Below are 17,623 nucleotides of genomic sequence, written 5' to 3'. Positions count from 1 at the left end.
ACCAGGGGTAGGCAACTTATGGCAGGTGTGCCATGCACAGCACTCAGGGTGGTAAAGGACAATCCTCAATTTATGCATTGCAGCACGTAGAGGACGTGATCTTGGATCACTTCCTCCCAGCACTTGTGAATGGGAATCCACACTGGAGCATAGCAGCCTGCAGATGCTGTTGCAGCTCCTGTACTTGAGCTATAACTGGCCGGCCTGGTCCCCACTGTAACCCACCTACACTGCTAGATATACACAGAAATGCAGAATAACCCTCCCCTCATCCAAATAATACGAACAGCCTACACACAAACACACAATACGCACAAACGTAACACCACTAACAATCCACATACATGCACACAGCCCCACATGCAGCCTCTCACGTGCAATACCCCAAACACACAGCACCAAACACACAATGTGACATTTCCATCCACGCACACAATTCCACAAGCAGCCCCCATTCATAAGTATCATACACATTACCACAAACTACTCATGAACATATACAATATAATAGCTCATATACACACAAATAAAACTGCAGTATAAATAACACAAACAGAATACGGCAGCATTCACACTTCAATTAAAAAAAATAGGACATCACAATCTTATTTCAGCACAGTGCTGCTAAAAGGTTGCCTACCCGTGGCTTAGACAATACATTCCATGGCTTTGCTGCAACGAGGGCATTTTGCAAGAAAGCCAACAGGCTACTGTGTCAATATTAGTGCTGTTTGTCTACTGCAGGAAGAGCTTAAAATGTGTCCATAGAAGTTACAACACAGACTCTATCAACCAGAAACCCTTACTTGCCCCTTTAACCCCTTAAGGACACATGACATGTGTGACATGTCATGATTCCCTTTTATTCCGGAAGTTTGGTCCTTAAGGGGTTAAAACTTCCTCAAATAGATAAATACACAATTCTTGCTTCTAACAATGTCAAACTGCGGATAACAAAACAAATATAAAACAAAACGAAAGAAGCCAAGAGGAGGAATGGTCGAACATCTGGGACTAATGACACTTTAATATCTATGCTACTGGTACAAGTTCAATCCGTAAGGTATAAACTAAACACTGAATTTTGATGGATTACACAAACACACTGCAAAATTTAGCCAAAAGTTATGACTCCCGGCTTGACTATATCAGCTTAATTTTTGCTATTTAACTGTCAATTCACTTAATATTTAGGGAAAACCCTTAGGGCAGGGGTCAGCATGCACGGCACTCAAGGCTGCTAGAGCCAAACAGACTTTGGACTATCAGGAGTCCTAGTAGGCCTTCAGATATCTGCTACTGCAAATCCAGCCGTGATTGATGGACAATCCTTAATTAACTCATTGCAGCATTTAAAGGAAGTGATCTTACATCACTTCCTCCCAGCACTTGTGAATGAGAATCCGCACTGGAGAAGAGCAGCGCTGCCCTTGACCTTTACCTGGCCCCCACTGGACCCCAGGGAAGCCACCAACACTGCTAGATACACACAGAGCTGCAGAAGTAGCCTCCTCGTCATACAAATAATACAAACAGCCCACAAACTATCATACACACACACACACACACAGTCCCCACAAACACAGCAACACTGACATTCACATTCATGCACACAACTCCAAAAGCAGCCTCACATGCAATACCACAAATAGCCCCTCACATACACACTCCACGAAAAACACTGTGACATATCATCCACAACACAATTCCACAATCAGCCCCCATATACAGCCAACATTTATAGGTATTATACACAATACCACAAACTATTCATGAACACATACATATAATATATATATATTAATATAATATAACAGCCCACATATGTGCAAATACGCTACAAAGCAACTGCAGCACCCATATATAACACAAGCAGAATGCGGCAACATACACACCTCAATTTTTAAAAATAGTACTGGCGCGCCAAGAGACATCAAGATATTTTGTTGGCACAATGCTACTGAAATGTTGCCTACCCCTGCCTTAGGGTTTCATTACCTAAACTGTGAATCGGGATGAACTGACAACTAGGTCAAATCAGGGGAAAGGAAAAAAAAAATAGATCTCCAATTTCATGGAAATAGAAAAAATTAAAAATTAAAATATATATATTAACTCCACTATTTTGGCCTAAGCTTTAAAATGTGTTTGTTTTTATCTTATTCGAACTCACTGTTTAGTACATAAACTCATCTAAACATCACAAGACAGATTACGGCGTGTGGACTTCGTCAAAGTCCCAGGAAGCATAGGACCCCCAGACAGTACGCCTTACCTTGTGTTAGACTCTGAAGTGGCAGTTCTGCAAGCTGCAGTTAGCTGTGGTCTGGAGAGCAGCAAGGGTGATTTCACAATGGTTCCATGCCTGCGTGCTGGCTCGTACTGCTGGGGGAATGATGTAAACAGAAAGGCATGTAAGGCAGAGGACGATTAGTTATTTATTTTTTTAAAACTGGAAAATCCCTGATACTGTCCAATCAGCAGACTAGGAAGTGATCTACCAGGTTAACCCTTTGAGTAGAGGGGTTGGAAGAACAGGGGGATATAAACCGGGCATCTGTCTGAAAATGCTAGCTTATATTCGATTTTTCTTCGGCTACTATTAACCCCTTAAGGACCAAACTTCTGGAATAAAAGAAGACAGCTATTAGACAGCCACTCAAGGGAACGTCCTGCTCTATAGCACAGGAAACCTGTGCTAGAGCGTCGCTGGACGTCCTCACGCTGTGTGAGGACCTCCAGCGTCGCTCAAATCCCCATAGGAAAGCATTGAAATTCGTTTTCAATGCTTTCCTATGGGGAGACGTAATGCCGCGCATGCGCATTAGGTCTCCTCGGCCGGTGGGCGAGATCAGTCTCGCCCACCAGCCGACGCAATAGTGTCGGCGAGGCAAGCGTCACAGAGTGCGCAAACATGACCTGGTTATGGTGCTTGGAATGTGCCTTTAAAGAGGCGCTAGTTTGTAGACACATGCAGGGGCCTGGATTACGTAAAAGTTACACAGTAACCAGGGAGTAAGTATGTTGCACTCGGCAGGGGTCTTAAAGACATATGAGCGATGTAAGTTGAGAGAACCCTCTACGCACTATACTATCAGAAGAGCAATGTCCACATTATGTGAGTAACAGTAGGTGGTGGGGCTGGGCTTTATGTTCTGGAATTGCTTGAAAACAACTACAACAACCACTTGAGTACGCTGTACTGGTTGTAGTGCTTAGAGCACGGGGGCCCAAAAGGTAGACCCCCAGATGTTTTAAAACTACAGTTTCCATGATGCTTTGTCATTCTAAAGGCATGCAAAGCATCATGGGCGTTGTAGTTCTACAACATCTGGGGATATAACTTCTGGGCACCCCCGGCTTAGAGTGACATGGTCTTCCACCAGCAGTGTGACTGTTCTGCTTTTGCAACTTCGAAGCTCTTTTCTAATCTCGACACTAGCATAAATAGACGTCTATGTAAAAGCGTCCTAGATTGAAATCTAGCGAGCATAATCGAACTGTAGTTTTTAGGACACTGGAGATTTGTCATAGTGTTCTGTTGTAAAAAGTGTGAGAATCACTATGGAAACCAACATGTACATTAAATTAGTATCTCTCCAATTTTTTTAACCAGTAATAACCCCGCTCCCACTCATGATTCATATGACACGTCAGATGTCAAAGGCAACACAAAAGTATGATGCAAAAACAAAACAAACTATTTTTAGAACTCATGTATGTCAGGTTTATGTTCTTTTTATTATTATCTACTTGAAGAAGCCTTTTTAGGCGAAACGCGTCTAGATTTTATTTTTTACTATATTTTAATAAAGGAATTCTTTTGGCACCAAATTCTTTGATTGCCATATTCCTTTTTATTATCCTTATTTTAATTTATACATTTTTACCTGACTACTTCGATGTTCACCGCTTATTAAAGAAGCACAAAGAATCCGCAGGTGGGGATTGTACCACCCATACGCTTACATCGAGCAGTATAGCCTGCTCTACATATTGTGAGTACATTTCATATATTTTATATCTCTTTATTCATAAAGACACAGTGAGCACTATATTTTATTCCTTTTATTTTGGGCTGGATCGCATCAATATTGGACTACTGATTCGTCTTATACACCTGCCAACCAGTACCACTTCACATATCCTTGAGTGGGGATCATTCCACTTCACGCATTCCATACCAGAGCTGGATTTTAGCTCTGGAGATTGGGAGTAGTACTTATTACCATTATCTCGTTTTACCTACATACTGTACCATTGGAGTCCCGTTTCTGTGTTTTCTTTCCCCATATGCTTCACTGAATTTCAAGTACACACCCGTGAAGACCGATTCCATTTACTGTATTTCCAGAGTTCTTCCTATGAGCGTGGATTGCACCATATTGGACTTATGATAAGTCATTTGGATTGTTGTTATTATTTTTATTATCTTTTCTAAGGCACACCCTTTTCTGTTTTGTGTTTCTTTGTTAGTTTTTTAGAACTAACTGGGTTATGTTCTAAAGTGAGAATTAAAATTAGCCAGAGTAGCGGAACTTTTCTGACCTTTAATTTGGAAATCACATTAAATTATCACGTTAGTAAATGACCTGTAGAATACTCAGAGGTTTATTTACTAAACTCTGAATTGTAGTGTATTAACGTTCAAATCAAAGAATGCAGGCCAAAATACAAACGTATCTTGAATATTTGTCCATTGGGAATTCAATTCACGACTACCTGAAATTCAGTGAGTAGACGTAGACACACACACACACACACACACACTAAAAACCCAACAAAACCAAAAAATGTGCTTGTAACACAAATGAATCCGTTTAGTTTTGGTTGCCAGTTCCGTCTTTGTACCAGCCAGCAGTTATGGATCACATGCTTGTGCTAAATACACAAACAACTTTCTAAAATTCCCAAAACACCGAACTATAGTGAATTGACAATCAAACTGTAACATTTAGGCTAAAACAGCGATTTGGTTTAATCACACTTTGGCTCCCGTAGCCTGGATTTTGCAATGAGGTTCTCAATTCGTTACTATTTAGGGTTCAGTGCCAAAACTGTGATGTGAAAGCTTAGAATCAGAATTAAACAAACATGTTTTTAATTGCCCAACTAGGGGAATTATGATTAAAAGATGCATTTGCATAGCATTTCCTTCATATGAATCAAGCTTTTTATAGCTGTGTTGAGATGTGTCAATATGAACCGGCGCCTGCAGCCACCAACTCACAAATTATATGATCAGCATCATGATTCATAGCATGTTAGGGGCACCTCCAACCTTACACCACCCAGTATTTACATATTGACAGGAGGGAAGCTGCAGATATAAACTTAAGCGGGGCCCTCACCCCCTCTGTTCCTGTGCGTCCAACTCATCTGGTTACAAATACGTGTCTGTTAGTCCACCCATTGTACAGCGCTGCAAGAATTTGTTGGCGCTTTCTAAATAATAAAAATAATATACTATTTACTATGCATGAACAGGTCGGAAGCTGTAGCTTACACCATTTAAAGGGAAAGAGGTATTCCTGGCGCTATAGCTCCTTCTGCCACTCCCCCCCCCCCCTTCGTGCCCCCTGCCAGGGTAAATAAATGGTTAAAAACCCTTTATTTACTTACATTTCCCCAGCGGCGATGTCAATGCCCTGCCCCCTCCGACGTCCCACCATGAGCGGCTGCTAATGCGCATTGAGTCAGTTCTTTCCTACGGGGAAATAATCTGACGCTGGATGTCCTCACCCAGAGCGTTAGGATGTCCAGCGTCAGATACAGGACCAAAGGTCCGTTTCGATTCAAGAAGCCCTCTAATGGCTCTCTGGTAGACAGCCACTGTGGGCAGACCTAGAGCTGCAATGTAAACATTGCAGTTTCTCTGGAAGTGCAATGTTTAACATTGCAGCACTAAGGGCAGTAGGGACACAGCACCCAGACCACTTCAATAAGCTGAAGTGGTCTGGGTGCCTACAATGTCCCTTTAACTTTGACATAAAAGCAAGGAGGAAGTAGCAGCGTCACATATTAATAGGACACAACACCTTTTACTATTAAGTATGGTATACCACATTTCTGATAGGTACATTGCATTCTAGAAACGTTTTAGCTTAAGTAGCTGATATGGAGAAATCCATGAACCCAGCTATAGTCAGAACTCAGCCTGAAGATTGCAGTTTAGTTTGCAATTCACCATCATTCACTGTTTAGTGAACATTCCCCTTATTCTTCACCAGCAGAGCAGACTCCAAACCCATTCATATGAATGCAAAAATGCTCGTAGTATACTCTCCTCCCCCAAATAAAACCTAAATGAAGAGTCGATTAGAGAAACCACCTGAAGCCTGCCTCTACGTCCACGCTGGGCATATACAAAGTAGGTAATGGTCAGCTCTTCAAAATGCTGTCACAGGAGAGTGTTATATGGAGAGGTTTAACTCCCAGACAGCAAGAGTTCAGACAGATATTCCGCTGTTATTCTATATGTTCCATAGAATACGTCACTGCCCATCCTTAGTAAAACAAGGATAATGATACAATAACACAGGAAAAGAACGAGAATTTCAAAACACTCAGGAAAGGTAAACATGGCAATCATAAACCCAATCAAGACAGCTAAATTAAGATTTTCTCTTGTTGTTTTTTTTTTTTTTTTTAATACCGATTTAGGTATGGATGCTATTACAAGCTCAATGATAAACATATAATTAATATCACAATGATGACACCTGGGAACAGTACACGAAGCATGGAGGTTTGCACTCATATTAAGGTTGGAACATTAACTGCAATATAGATTTGTCTCAATTTGGATAACCAACTGTTGCGATTAGGGTGAATGATTGTGCCCCTAAACTTTTATTTAGAATATTCCAATAATTCATTGGGAACAGTTATTTGGAAAACAATTCATGTAATACGCTAGTGTACATTTTAGGACTACTGCCTGTATATAATACATTTATATAACGTGTGAATCCTAAAATCAAAATACTGTACAATTTTTACAAACTAGCTTCACATTTCTAAAACTCCAAGAGCTTGCACACTGAGTGTCCAATGGGAGAAAGGTGCTATATAAATACTAGTTACTATAACAGAAGAGAAAGGACCATGTTAAAGAGACCACTGAAAATGCTTCATTTCATGGTTATATAGTGTCTGGAGTTACCTGTTGCCCTCATACAAAAAAGAAACATGTTTGAGCTAATGAAGACTTATTAACCTAAGCAACAATGGGTGGCTTTGACGGACTGAGAGTGTCAGCTGGTCACCTAAAGGTCCCACTCCTGGTATGAGTTGATATAGCGAAAAGTAGTGAGTAATCTCTGCTTTGGGCATATTTCCAGTAGGGGCTGGGGTTTGGGTGGCCAGGGACCTTATTTAGCATCAATCTTCTCAAAAATGATGTAAAAGTTAATTGAGAGACAGTGTCAAAGGACTCTATAACCAATTCAAAGAGAAGAAATAGTTATAGTGTCCCTCCACTGTCCATGTCAGTATCTTAACACCAACTGAAATATAGAGTTATGCCACCATGTGGGGCTTTACCTACTCAAGGCTCATCTTTGAGTTCCAGTGGTGCTTATTATGTTAGACATTAACCCCTTAAGGACCAACCTTCTGGAATAAAATGGAATCATGACATGTCACACACGTCATGTGTCCTTAAGGGGTTAAAGGACACACTTAGCATTAGTCGCAAGGTCATAACAGGCTACATATCTTGTTGCGCATTGTAAGATTCAAGTCATAAAACACATTCACTTACTGAGGAATACATACATCGATTCCCAATCCATCATGCATTCTAGTTTAGTATAACTTCCTATTACTCCTCAGTAGCAGCTGGTGATGGGACATTAGAAGGTTTTGATAGGTGAAAAAAAAATAAAAATAATATATATATATATATATATATATATATATATATATATATATATATATATATATATATATTCACCTACTAAAAACCTTCCAACCCCACCATCACCAGTTACCAGGGATCTTCATACATTTAAAGGACGGACAGCCTCTAAGGAGACTGAAGTGGTCTAGGTATTTATATTGGGTCCACATATGTATATAATTAGTTCAGTGGCCATCCCTTCCCGTCAAGCATTGTAGGGAGAGACAGTCATTTATTCTAAACTTTTACTTCCTCTATTACTCAGAAACCCCATTGTAATCACATGAAATGGCAATGAACCTCTATCAGACTGTATTTCACTGTCCCTCACTCCTTCCTTTGTCGCCCACCTCATGACCCATGTCACTACCACTTATTCCAGGTTGATTCCCCTGACTTCTTCAGCTCAGCATTGTTCCCTGTCACCTAAGCTCACTTCTCTAAAGCCCCATCTTAGATCACACACTGGACTCCCTTCCTTCATCCATGTGAATTGCCCTCCTTTTTTGCACTTAGCCGGACTTCCCAGTTGACTTCCCTTCACCTCCCTTTTTGTCACTTGTAACCATAATCTTATATCATTTTCCTAACCATCCTTCCTCTAATTAGTTATTAATTCCGCAGCGTTGTACATTAGGTGGACTAATAGGAAAGTATTTGCAACAAGACAAGTTGTGCACAAAGGAATAGAGGGTGCTGAGGGCCCTGCTCAAACAAGCTTACATTCTGTCACTATCTCTGACTCACCCATTTAATGTCACTCCCTCATCTAGTCTGACCCCTCATCTCACTTCCGACTCCATCATTTCATGTCACTTTCTGTAACCTATGCCTCTGCCAGTCTCCCTGCCACACATTCTACCCCCTGTACCCATCCTGCCAGTCTCCTTGGCACACATTTTACCCCTGTACCCATCCTGCCAGTCTCCCTGGCTCACAGTCTACCCCCTGTACCCATCCTGCCAGTCTCCCTGGCTCACAGTCTACCCCCTGTACCCATCCTGCCAGTCTCCCTGGCTCACAGTCTACCCCCTGTACCCATCCTGCCAGTCTCCCTGGCTCACAGTCTACCCCCTGTACCCATCCTGCCAGTCTCCCTGGTACACATTCTACCCCCTGTACCCATCCTGCCAGTCTCCCTGGTACACATTCTACCCCCTGTACCCATCCTGCCAGTCTCCCTGGCACACATTCTACCCCCTGTACCCATCCTGCCAGTCTCCATGGCACACATTCTATCCCCCTGTGCCCATCCTGCCAGTCTCCCTGATACACATTCTACCCCCTGTACCCATCCTGCCAGTCTCCCTGATACACATTCTACCCCCTGTACCCATCCTGCCAGTCTCCCTGGTACACATTCTATCCCCTGTGCCCATCCTGCCAGTTTCCTGGGTACACATTCTACCCCCTGTACCCATCCTGCCAGTCTCCCTGCTACACATTCGACTCTCTGTACCCATCCTGCTAGTCTCCCTGGCTCACAGTCTACCCCCTGTACCCATCCTGCCAGTCTCCCTGGTACACATTCTACCCCCTGTACCCATCCTGCCAGTCTCCCTGGCACACATTCTACCCCCTGTACCCATCCTGCCAGTCTCCCTGGCACACATTCTACCCCCTGTACCCATCCTGCCAGTCTCCCTGGTACACATTCTACCCCCTGTACCCATCCTGCCAGTCTCCCTGGTACACATTCTACCCCCTGTACCCATCCTGCCAGTCTCCCTGGCACACATTCTACCCCCTGCACCCATCCTGCCAGTCTCCTTGTCTGCCTCCCAGTAATAACTCACCAACCAGCAGCCATGTTTTCCGGCTTTCATTCTCCCACCACAAGCTCCACCCACCGAGAAAGCCTACATTCCGAGAATTTTCCCCACCGCTTGGCATTATGGGAATTGCGGTCTTTTTCCTGCCACGCTGGCCTAAGCACTTACAGCATGCTTCACTACTTGAACTACAACTCCCGGCATGCACCGCAATGTAGCCTTAGCAGCCAATCCAGCGCTTCTTCTTTGCTCCTGTCAGTCACGTTACGTTCACCAAGAGGCTGGGCCCAGCACAAACCACGCCCATTCCTGTAGACACAGTCAGCACTCAGGAATTGTTCTTTACTTGGAACGTTGGTGATAGGATGAAAAGTCACGTGTATGCTTCCCATCCAATCACAGTGCAGCACTGTCCCTTTATTAGTGCTGGGTGCAATTTTTATAGTCCTTTATCTCGTTGGCTGATAATGAGGTAGGATGTGTGGTGGGGGCCAGGGCAGCTGGAGGGGGCTCACCATGTGGCAGGCATTAAATGCATGTTCTATTAATTTTAATGTATAATACCTCATTTTTCTTTAGATGTGGCTTTAATATGCTTTATTGCTTGAACCTCATTATGGTTTTGTTTTTTTAACCCAATATTCTCCTGCTGCACCCCTTACCCCACCCCTGTACTAATCTAGCTTTCAGTTTGGCTGTAGGGTTTGTTTTATGGCTGTTTAATTCCTGGGCAATGAGTCCCAGCCTGATATCATTACAATCCCCTGTGCAGGGTGGGTAGCGGGGACCCCTTCCCCTCACTGTGGAAGCCCTTGCTATCTGTTGTGTAAATAAAGCATCCATCCTGACTTGGCTGGAAGCATGCCCTGTATCAGCACACCTTTTATGGTCTCAATGCTACCTAGAGATAGGGCAAGTGCTGGGTGATAAGGAATAGGAAATTCTCCTTCTCTGCAATAACTAAACATGAAATCTAAGCATGCTAACTGATGTATTTTAAACTCGAAGCTGTCCGGGTTTATTTCCCCCCCTTGTACTATGGTCATGTAAACTCCAGGTATTCTCTACTGTGCTGTAGTTGTATCCGGATTGATTTGATTCCTGCACCAGTACTTTAAACTCTAATGTTGCATGAAAGACCCTCTAAATGTACTTTTAAAAACGTTCTGAGCATGGAGAAAAATGCTAGTTTTAATTCCACGTGGGGGGCTGTCAGTTTCCTTTCTCTTTTTTTTTTTTTTTTTTTTCCTGATTTCTCAAAGCTTTACTTGATCTCTTACCAGGAAGATGGCTAACTAGGGACTAAGGCCAAGGAAACCTATTTATTTCGATGCAAATATCACAAATGTCCTCTTTACCTGGGTCTCCCCACTGCTGGCTTTCAGCTTAGTTCTCTGGAGCTGCACGAATAGATACTGTTGCCCTGTTCTTGACAAACACCGTTTCAAAATGTATTGATTTATCCTGGAGGCTTTAAAACATTAAAATAATAATGATGGTGTATAAATGACATTTCTTTTACTACCCTTTTATGCATGCAACTATTTTACATAATAGCAAATGTGTGCTAAGCCAACTCTAGCTATATCAATCTAGATCTCCCCCTCATGCTGCTTTTGCTCTAAAGCTTAGATGTGCTTTAAACTTTTACAATTTAGACTGTTCTTGTTATCAAGTAAGATTTGATACCGTAATAAAAGTGCCTGAAATTTGAGCCATGTTTGATTGTATGCAATATTAAAAAGCCATTAACTTTATTTTTAGTGATTCAAGAGACTCTAGTATTCACCATGACCTCTTTGAAGGAACATGAAGTCATCCATGTGGATGGGGGCCGATGTGACCCACCTTAAGGTTAGTAATGTGATCTGATTGCAGTCTTACACACTGCAAGTATCTTGCCACTGATGTAGTCAAAATTCTAAAACCTCATATAAACTTTTTTTTTTATATATGTACAGATTCTTGCTTCTGTGCACTGGACTGAGGCATCAGACAAAAGACGCCAGTGCATCTGGTTTAGCTGATATCCCAATGGACTTCATTGCCATTACAAAAATGGAGAGCTCAGATCCGTGGTTTCGGAGGGCAGTCTGTCGAGTGGAAATTAGAGGTAAGCAGGCTAATTTTTTTTTTTTTTTTTTTCTTAAAAGGTGCCAGGATTGTGTTAGACATAAGTCTCCCTAGCACCATAACTGTAACTGGCTACTGCTTCATTTAGGAATTGATCTTTTGGGCTAAAATGCTAGAGCAGATATCGTGGAAAGAAACATTTTTAAATCCGTATCTGTACAGTTAAACATATCTGGGAGAACTATTGATCTGCAAGACTATGATGATATATAAAATTTCTGACACCTCGTATGAGTATTGCTTGAGCAGTACCTGATTTCTCTTTGTATCTGAAGTTCTTGCACACTCTTACATTTTAGTATTTATGCTGATTTCAATGTGGACTTGCCCACTTAAAGCCTTTCTCTTATATATATTTTTTTAAGGTTTCCAGTGGAGATCTAACAGTCAGGCTGATCAGAGGTAAGAATATTGAAGACCGTGCATGGGCTTAAACTGTTCTATCTTCCCCGTGTGAGCCACTGATGATTCCTTTTTAAATTTCTGACACCTCATCTGAGTGCTTTATGCATTTGCTGATGACCTATATCTGAGGCTCTAAAACAAAACATTGTTTCTTTTGTTATAAAACTTAAAACTCCAACAGAATGTCTAATGTTGTATGTATAAGTGTGGTCTTAGTGAGTCACAACCGATCTTCTGGTCCATAGGATAAATATGCTGTCAGGGAATGCCAAACTGCCCAGTACCAATTGCTGCATTCACCAGAGCAAATAAAGTTCTGACTTAACTTCAAACAATATTTCGGCCCCTTCTGGTTGTTGGACACGTCCCAATCTGCTCACTTGTGTAAAACTTTCTTACTGGGGCAATAATTATGAAAGATCTGATAGTGTTGTAAAATAACTTTATATATATATATATATATATATTTTTTTTAACTTTGTAATTGACTTGTGCAAAAATCGGTTTGAGCCGATCTGTCCAAATCAATCCTTTAATCCTCGCCAGGACAAATCTACTTCATATGTGGAATAAAAAGAATTTTGTTATGGACAAAGTGGCTCAAATTGATTTTTGCACAAGTCTTTGTTCCCTGACTACTATACATAAAAGTGTATAATGTATTTCATGTCTTCTTAATATACGTAGGGGAGCAAATGCTAGATCCAGGCAATGTTGCTGTAAATGTAATCATTTGTACAAATGGCAAACCCTGCACCGTTTCTCTATTTATTGACCCTTGTGTAACTATATGAAGCAGCATTGACTAGATCAGACATTATTGCTTCTGTAGAGGGCTGCATCACTGTTCCCAACATGCACATGACTTCTATATATTTTATTTCAGGAAGTGAGGTTTTTGAAGATTTGATACTGAAATTGAAGCTTGAACACTGCTGAAACTGCATCTATGAACTCAACCGATGTACCAGTGAACCCCAATGTTTGGAGAGAAAAATAACTTTTTTTTAATCTTTTAGGACACGTTTCCCTAAGAATGTGTAAAAGTAATTGACTTCCATTAAACTTGCATATTTCCCAACTGCTTATTGCTGCCTTTATCTTAGCTGAATCTTAATTTCTAATGACTCATGAGCAATATGACTTTGCCACCATCCATGGTCCCCCTGACACTTTACAAATCAGTCAAAATCCATTCTCTTTAAGCACAACATTTTTAAATATTTATTGAAATATGTACAATGGTATGAACATTGAGCACTGTTAAAACACTAGCATCTTGGTAGAGGCATCCAGTCATCTGACTTCCTTCTGTGGTTGTGATCCATTACTTGGTGGTGGCTCCTTAAAATGGACACAGCAATACTTTGCACTAAGGAACCATATACATTTCATTAAACTGGGGAATCTACTCTTTATATCTGGTTTTCTGTAACATTATTAAAACTCACACCTATTTAATTAGAATAACTGCAGAAGTTTAGTCTTCTGGATAGCATTGTTGGGTTACTTGACAGTAGCGGGAACAGATGTGAAATTGGTACTTGAAGATGGAGCAGGGCCAATTCTAAAGTGTGAAGCTTCCTTTAGTTTTGATGGAACTGTGCAGTGGCTTTTGTTAAAACTGGTTCGTAAAGGGCTTATCTGCCCCTTTTCACTTCTTTCTTGCCCCAGCAGCCAAATTAAAATGACCTCTGCAGGGAAGGTGTGCCAAAATATTTATAAAAAGTCCTTTATATAACTTCAACTAGTGTACACATCACTTGAAAATGTAATTTCAGAATGAATATCTTAACAGGAAGTCTGTGGCCTAAATGCCTTCTCGGATAATTTCATAAGTGAAGACTTATCAGAGCTGTTCACTACAGTGAGATAAAATGGCCACACTGGAAGCAATTGTGATTTGGAGACCTCTTCCAATGTGGCCTTTAAACAAGAATTTGCTTTGAATTACTGTTCTTCACTGGTTGGATTTTAACCAACTGGGTAGCTGTTAAAACGAAGTCAAATGCTAAGTCTGTGCATCCGTGGTGTGAATGTTGAGTATCTGGGGCAAACTTTAGTTTTAAAAGTGCATTTAAATGCATACTGGGGGTTTTAAGACCTATTTGCAGCCATGATGGGAGGTGGCTCAGATTTTTTTCAAGGTATTAATTGTGTACACACTTTATTACAGCTGATTGTAAATAGCATGATCACTAACAGAAGCTACGATAAATTTACAACAGACAATGATTTAACAGAACTGCATTAAAAAAAGTGTGCAGCAAAAAAAGCTATTTAGCAGTCTGTTTTAAAGCCCAGAACTTTTTCTTTTGTGAACACAGAAGCCAAATATGCACTACTTGTGCTGGCAAAAGGACATCTAAACACAGAACAAGCAATGGTGGGAAGTACTGTTAAAAGCGCAGATATGGCTGCAACTGAGAACGTTTGCAACTACGGTTCCTGATTCTCATGTCAGTACACGACAAGGCAGACTAGTACATTCATGGGTATTGAAAAGCCTAAATTGTGAAACACTTATTGACTTAGCATGGCTCTCATCATCCCAAAACAATAAGATGTTACAGGCCTGCAATTGAAGATGGTTACTTTATAAAAAAAAAAAAAATCTCCATATTCAGAACTGAGTTCAGTAAGTGCTGGGCTTGCCAAAATTTCTCCTAGAGTTGGGCCTCTCATGCTCCTACATTAAAAATGATTATTTTAGGTCAGTATTCGTTGCTGGATTACAATTCAATCAGCTACAAATGCTTTAAACCCTTCAGAGAGCCAGATAGGCAAGCAACACATCACGTTCATGCCTGTGGCATATCTAAACAAGTATACCGCTGCATGCAAAATGTTAGCGTGATAAAATGTTCCTCTTCGGAAAGTTTAAACCCAACAGACAAGCCACCGCTCTAGACATCGTGATCTATTTTGTCGGCTGTGCATGTTTGGACCTAAGGCCCACAACAGATTTAGATGTCTTTTTATGCAACACATCAGATCGCTACCCTCACAGATATATAAACAGAGATGCTTCCCACTCGGACAGACGCTGTGCAAGATGGCCTTTTGTAGGCTCCGGTGGAGACGCCACGTGTTCAAATCAGTCTTTGTACAGAATTCGGTGCTCCGGCTCCCCTGGAGATCATCCAATCAGGATTTACAACAACCAGAACCTTTCACCTCCTTTTTAACGTAGTCGTGAAGTTTGAATTTAGGCTCATTGGGGGTCTTCATTGATCTGTGTTTCAGTTCTCTGGTAGAGGTGGAATCATCCCAGATAAAGACAAAAGTAGAGGGGGAAAAAAAAAAATTACGTTTATCAGCAGAGACATGGTGACCTCTTATTGTATGTCTAGCTTGCGTCACAATTACTGGTACATTTTATTTACCCACTGTACAATGCTGTGGAAAATATTATTTATAATCAACTGGCATATTATAGCCCTGAGGCTGGATGGGCACATAATAGGTCATGAGCACTGTGTCTTAAAGACAGTTTTTGAGTTTAGCTATGCCAAGATAACATGCCTAACATTAAATACTGCCCTTTGGTGCTCACTTCACCAATGTGAATTGTCAGGAATTCTAAATGAATTTCACATTTCAAGACAAACTGAACATATTTTTAGCTATATTGAACTAAAATGTTAAATTCGGTTTAAATTTCCCAAATATTTACAGAGTTATTCACTAAAGGGAGAATTCGAAATTAAATTTAGTAAACCAAGAATTATCAGTCCAAGATCCACTCCTGCCAACTGCTCTAGTGACATTCCTCTTCATTTCACCAGTGTGTGGCGGTTGGTTGGACAGTTTTAGCGGATTGATACTTGTTACCATCAGACCTACAACGGCATCAACTTACTTTGCTATAGCAGTAAAAGCCAGCTCCACGTTCAGCCCACTTTTGGCACTCGTCTCCATGAATGGCACACCATATTCCTTCAAAACACAGCATGTTGGTTATCTAGTGGTCAGTATTGTACGCCAGTCCCCACCTTAATGTATGTAGTACTTAGTACTGTAAGTCAGTCCCAGTCTCATATACCTAGTGATCAGTACTGTACGCCAATCCCAGTCTCATATATTTAGTGGTCAGTACTGTACGCCAGTACCAGTCTTATATACCTAGTGGTCAGTACTGTACATCAGTCCCTGTATTTATATATATATCTAGTGGTCAGTACTGTACGCCAGTCCCAGTCTCATATACCTATTGATCAGTACTGTATGCCAGTCCCTGTATTTATATATCTAGTGGTCAGTACTGTATGCCAGTCCCAGTCTCATATATCTAGTTGTCATTACTGTACGCTAGTCTAAGTCTCATATATCTAGTGGTCAGTACTGTACGCCAGTCCCAGTCTCATATATCTAGTGGTCAGTAAATGCTTTAAACCAGTGGTTCCCAAACCAGTCCTCGTGGCCCACCAACAATCTCGGATTTAAGTTTTTCCCTGTTTAATTCCAATGAGATACTGAAAAAAACCTGGACTGTTGGTGGGTCATGAGAACTGGTTTGGGAACTACTGCGTTAAACCCAACACCCTCACCAACCATAAAAGAGGAGTACATGACAGGCAAATGGTAAAGGTGGAACAGGCAAGATGGCAACTTCAGCTTTGTATACGTAGCTAACATTCTATCTTTAATATCTGATTTTCTTACTAAATTTCAGGGCATATTAAATACTATACTGAATATCGGGGGGAAATACTTAGTATTTATCAGTGGAACCATCAGGATCTGGACCTTTCCCCTTGGATGCTAACTTGAGAGCCTTTGGAATTTCTCCGGGGATAAACAGAGCATCTAGCATGTCCAATATATTGTCTGGAAGGGAGGGCTGAAGGTGAGCTTCTAAACATGTTTGTAAAGAATGGGAATTGCATTAAGCATTATGGCTGTAAGAGCATTCTGGGAGATGTAGTCCACAACTTCTTCCAAACTTCCAAACGTTGTCTAACCACTGCTCTAGAGGAATAACCTTAATCTAGAGTAATAATCTTAATCTAGAGTTTTAATCTCTAGAGTAATAATCCTGAAAGGCTTTCGCTACCAGGTTAGTGGCATGTATGGTATCTCCCTTCTGGTTTAACTATTTTCTTAATTAAAGGGTCACTATAGGGTCAGGAACACAAACATGTATTCCTGACCCTATAGTGCTAAACCCACCATTTAGGTGGCCTGTCCCCCCTCAGCCCTCTTAAAAAGAATTAAAACTCACTTAATTTCCAGTGCCGCACGGGTCCACCGGCACTGGCCCTGCCCCCAATCCGTATCCTTGATGACATCATCAGAATCGCCAATTTTTAACCAATCCAATGATTTCCCATAGGGAAAGCATTGGATTGGCTAAAATCGGCAAGGTGGCCTGGGTAAAATCGGCGAGGAGGCAGGATGGGGGCACTTC

General features: G+C 41.2%; 2 protein-coding genes, 1 long non-coding RNA gene and 2 other non-coding genes across 6 annotated transcripts in view; 3 read left to right on the top strand and 2 right to left on the bottom strand.

Moving 5' to 3' along the window:
* The window catches only part of TRAF7 (TNF receptor associated factor 7), a 49,413-nt gene extending 39,656 nt beyond the window's left edge, over positions 1 to 9,757 (bottom strand). The window contains exons 1-2 of one of the 2 annotated variants that reach the window (XM_063430486.1): positions 9,700 to 9,757; positions 2,276 to 2,385 (exon numbers count right to left, since the gene is read on the bottom strand). The gene's annotated coding sequence lies outside the window, so the exon portion shown is untranslated. The remainder of the gene's footprint in view (positions 1 to 2,275; positions 2,386 to 9,699) is intronic. The other variant, XM_063430487.1, reaches the window with a different exon arrangement.
* A 1,607-nt stretch (positions 9,758 to 11,364) lies between these two features.
* Positions 11,365 to 13,289, top strand: LOC134570941 (uncharacterized). The gene is made up of 4 exons (XR_010085173.1): positions 11,365 to 11,533; positions 11,637 to 11,788; positions 12,174 to 12,210; positions 13,100 to 13,289. It is a non-coding gene; the product is annotated as an uncharacterized LOC134570941 (long non-coding RNA).
* LOC134572131 (small nucleolar RNA SNORD60) lies at positions 12,003 to 12,088 on the top strand. The gene has a single exon (XR_010085244.1). It is a non-coding gene; the product is annotated as a small nucleolar RNA SNORD60 (small nucleolar RNA).
* Positions 12,265 to 12,346, top strand: LOC134572132 (small nucleolar RNA SNORD60). Its single transcript, XR_010085245.1, has one exon. It is a non-coding gene; the product is annotated as a small nucleolar RNA SNORD60 (small nucleolar RNA).
* A 1,532-nt stretch (positions 13,290 to 14,821) lies between the features above and the next one.
* Positions 14,822 to 17,623, bottom strand: part of RAB26 (RAB26, member RAS oncogene family) — a 257,039-nt gene continuing 254,237 nt past the window's right edge. Inside the window, exons 8-9 of the mRNA XM_063430498.1 lie at positions 16,076 to 16,152; positions 14,822 to 15,463 (exon numbers count right to left, since the gene is read on the bottom strand). Of these exons, the coding sequence (XP_063286568.1) occupies positions 15,361 to 15,463; positions 16,076 to 16,152 (180 nt within the window). The 3' untranslated portion in view covers positions 14,822 to 15,360. The remainder of the gene's footprint in view (positions 15,464 to 16,075; positions 16,153 to 17,623) is intronic.

Source organism: Pelobates fuscus, chromosome 8, assembly GCF_036172605.1.
Source record: "Pelobates fuscus isolate aPelFus1 chromosome 8, aPelFus1.pri, whole genome shotgun sequence".
In the NCBI taxonomy this organism is placed as follows: Eukaryota; Metazoa; Chordata; class Amphibia; order Anura; family Pelobatidae; genus Pelobates; species Pelobates fuscus.
Note: the sequence above shows the minus strand (reverse complement) of the source record. Positions and strands in the feature narration are given on the sequence as shown.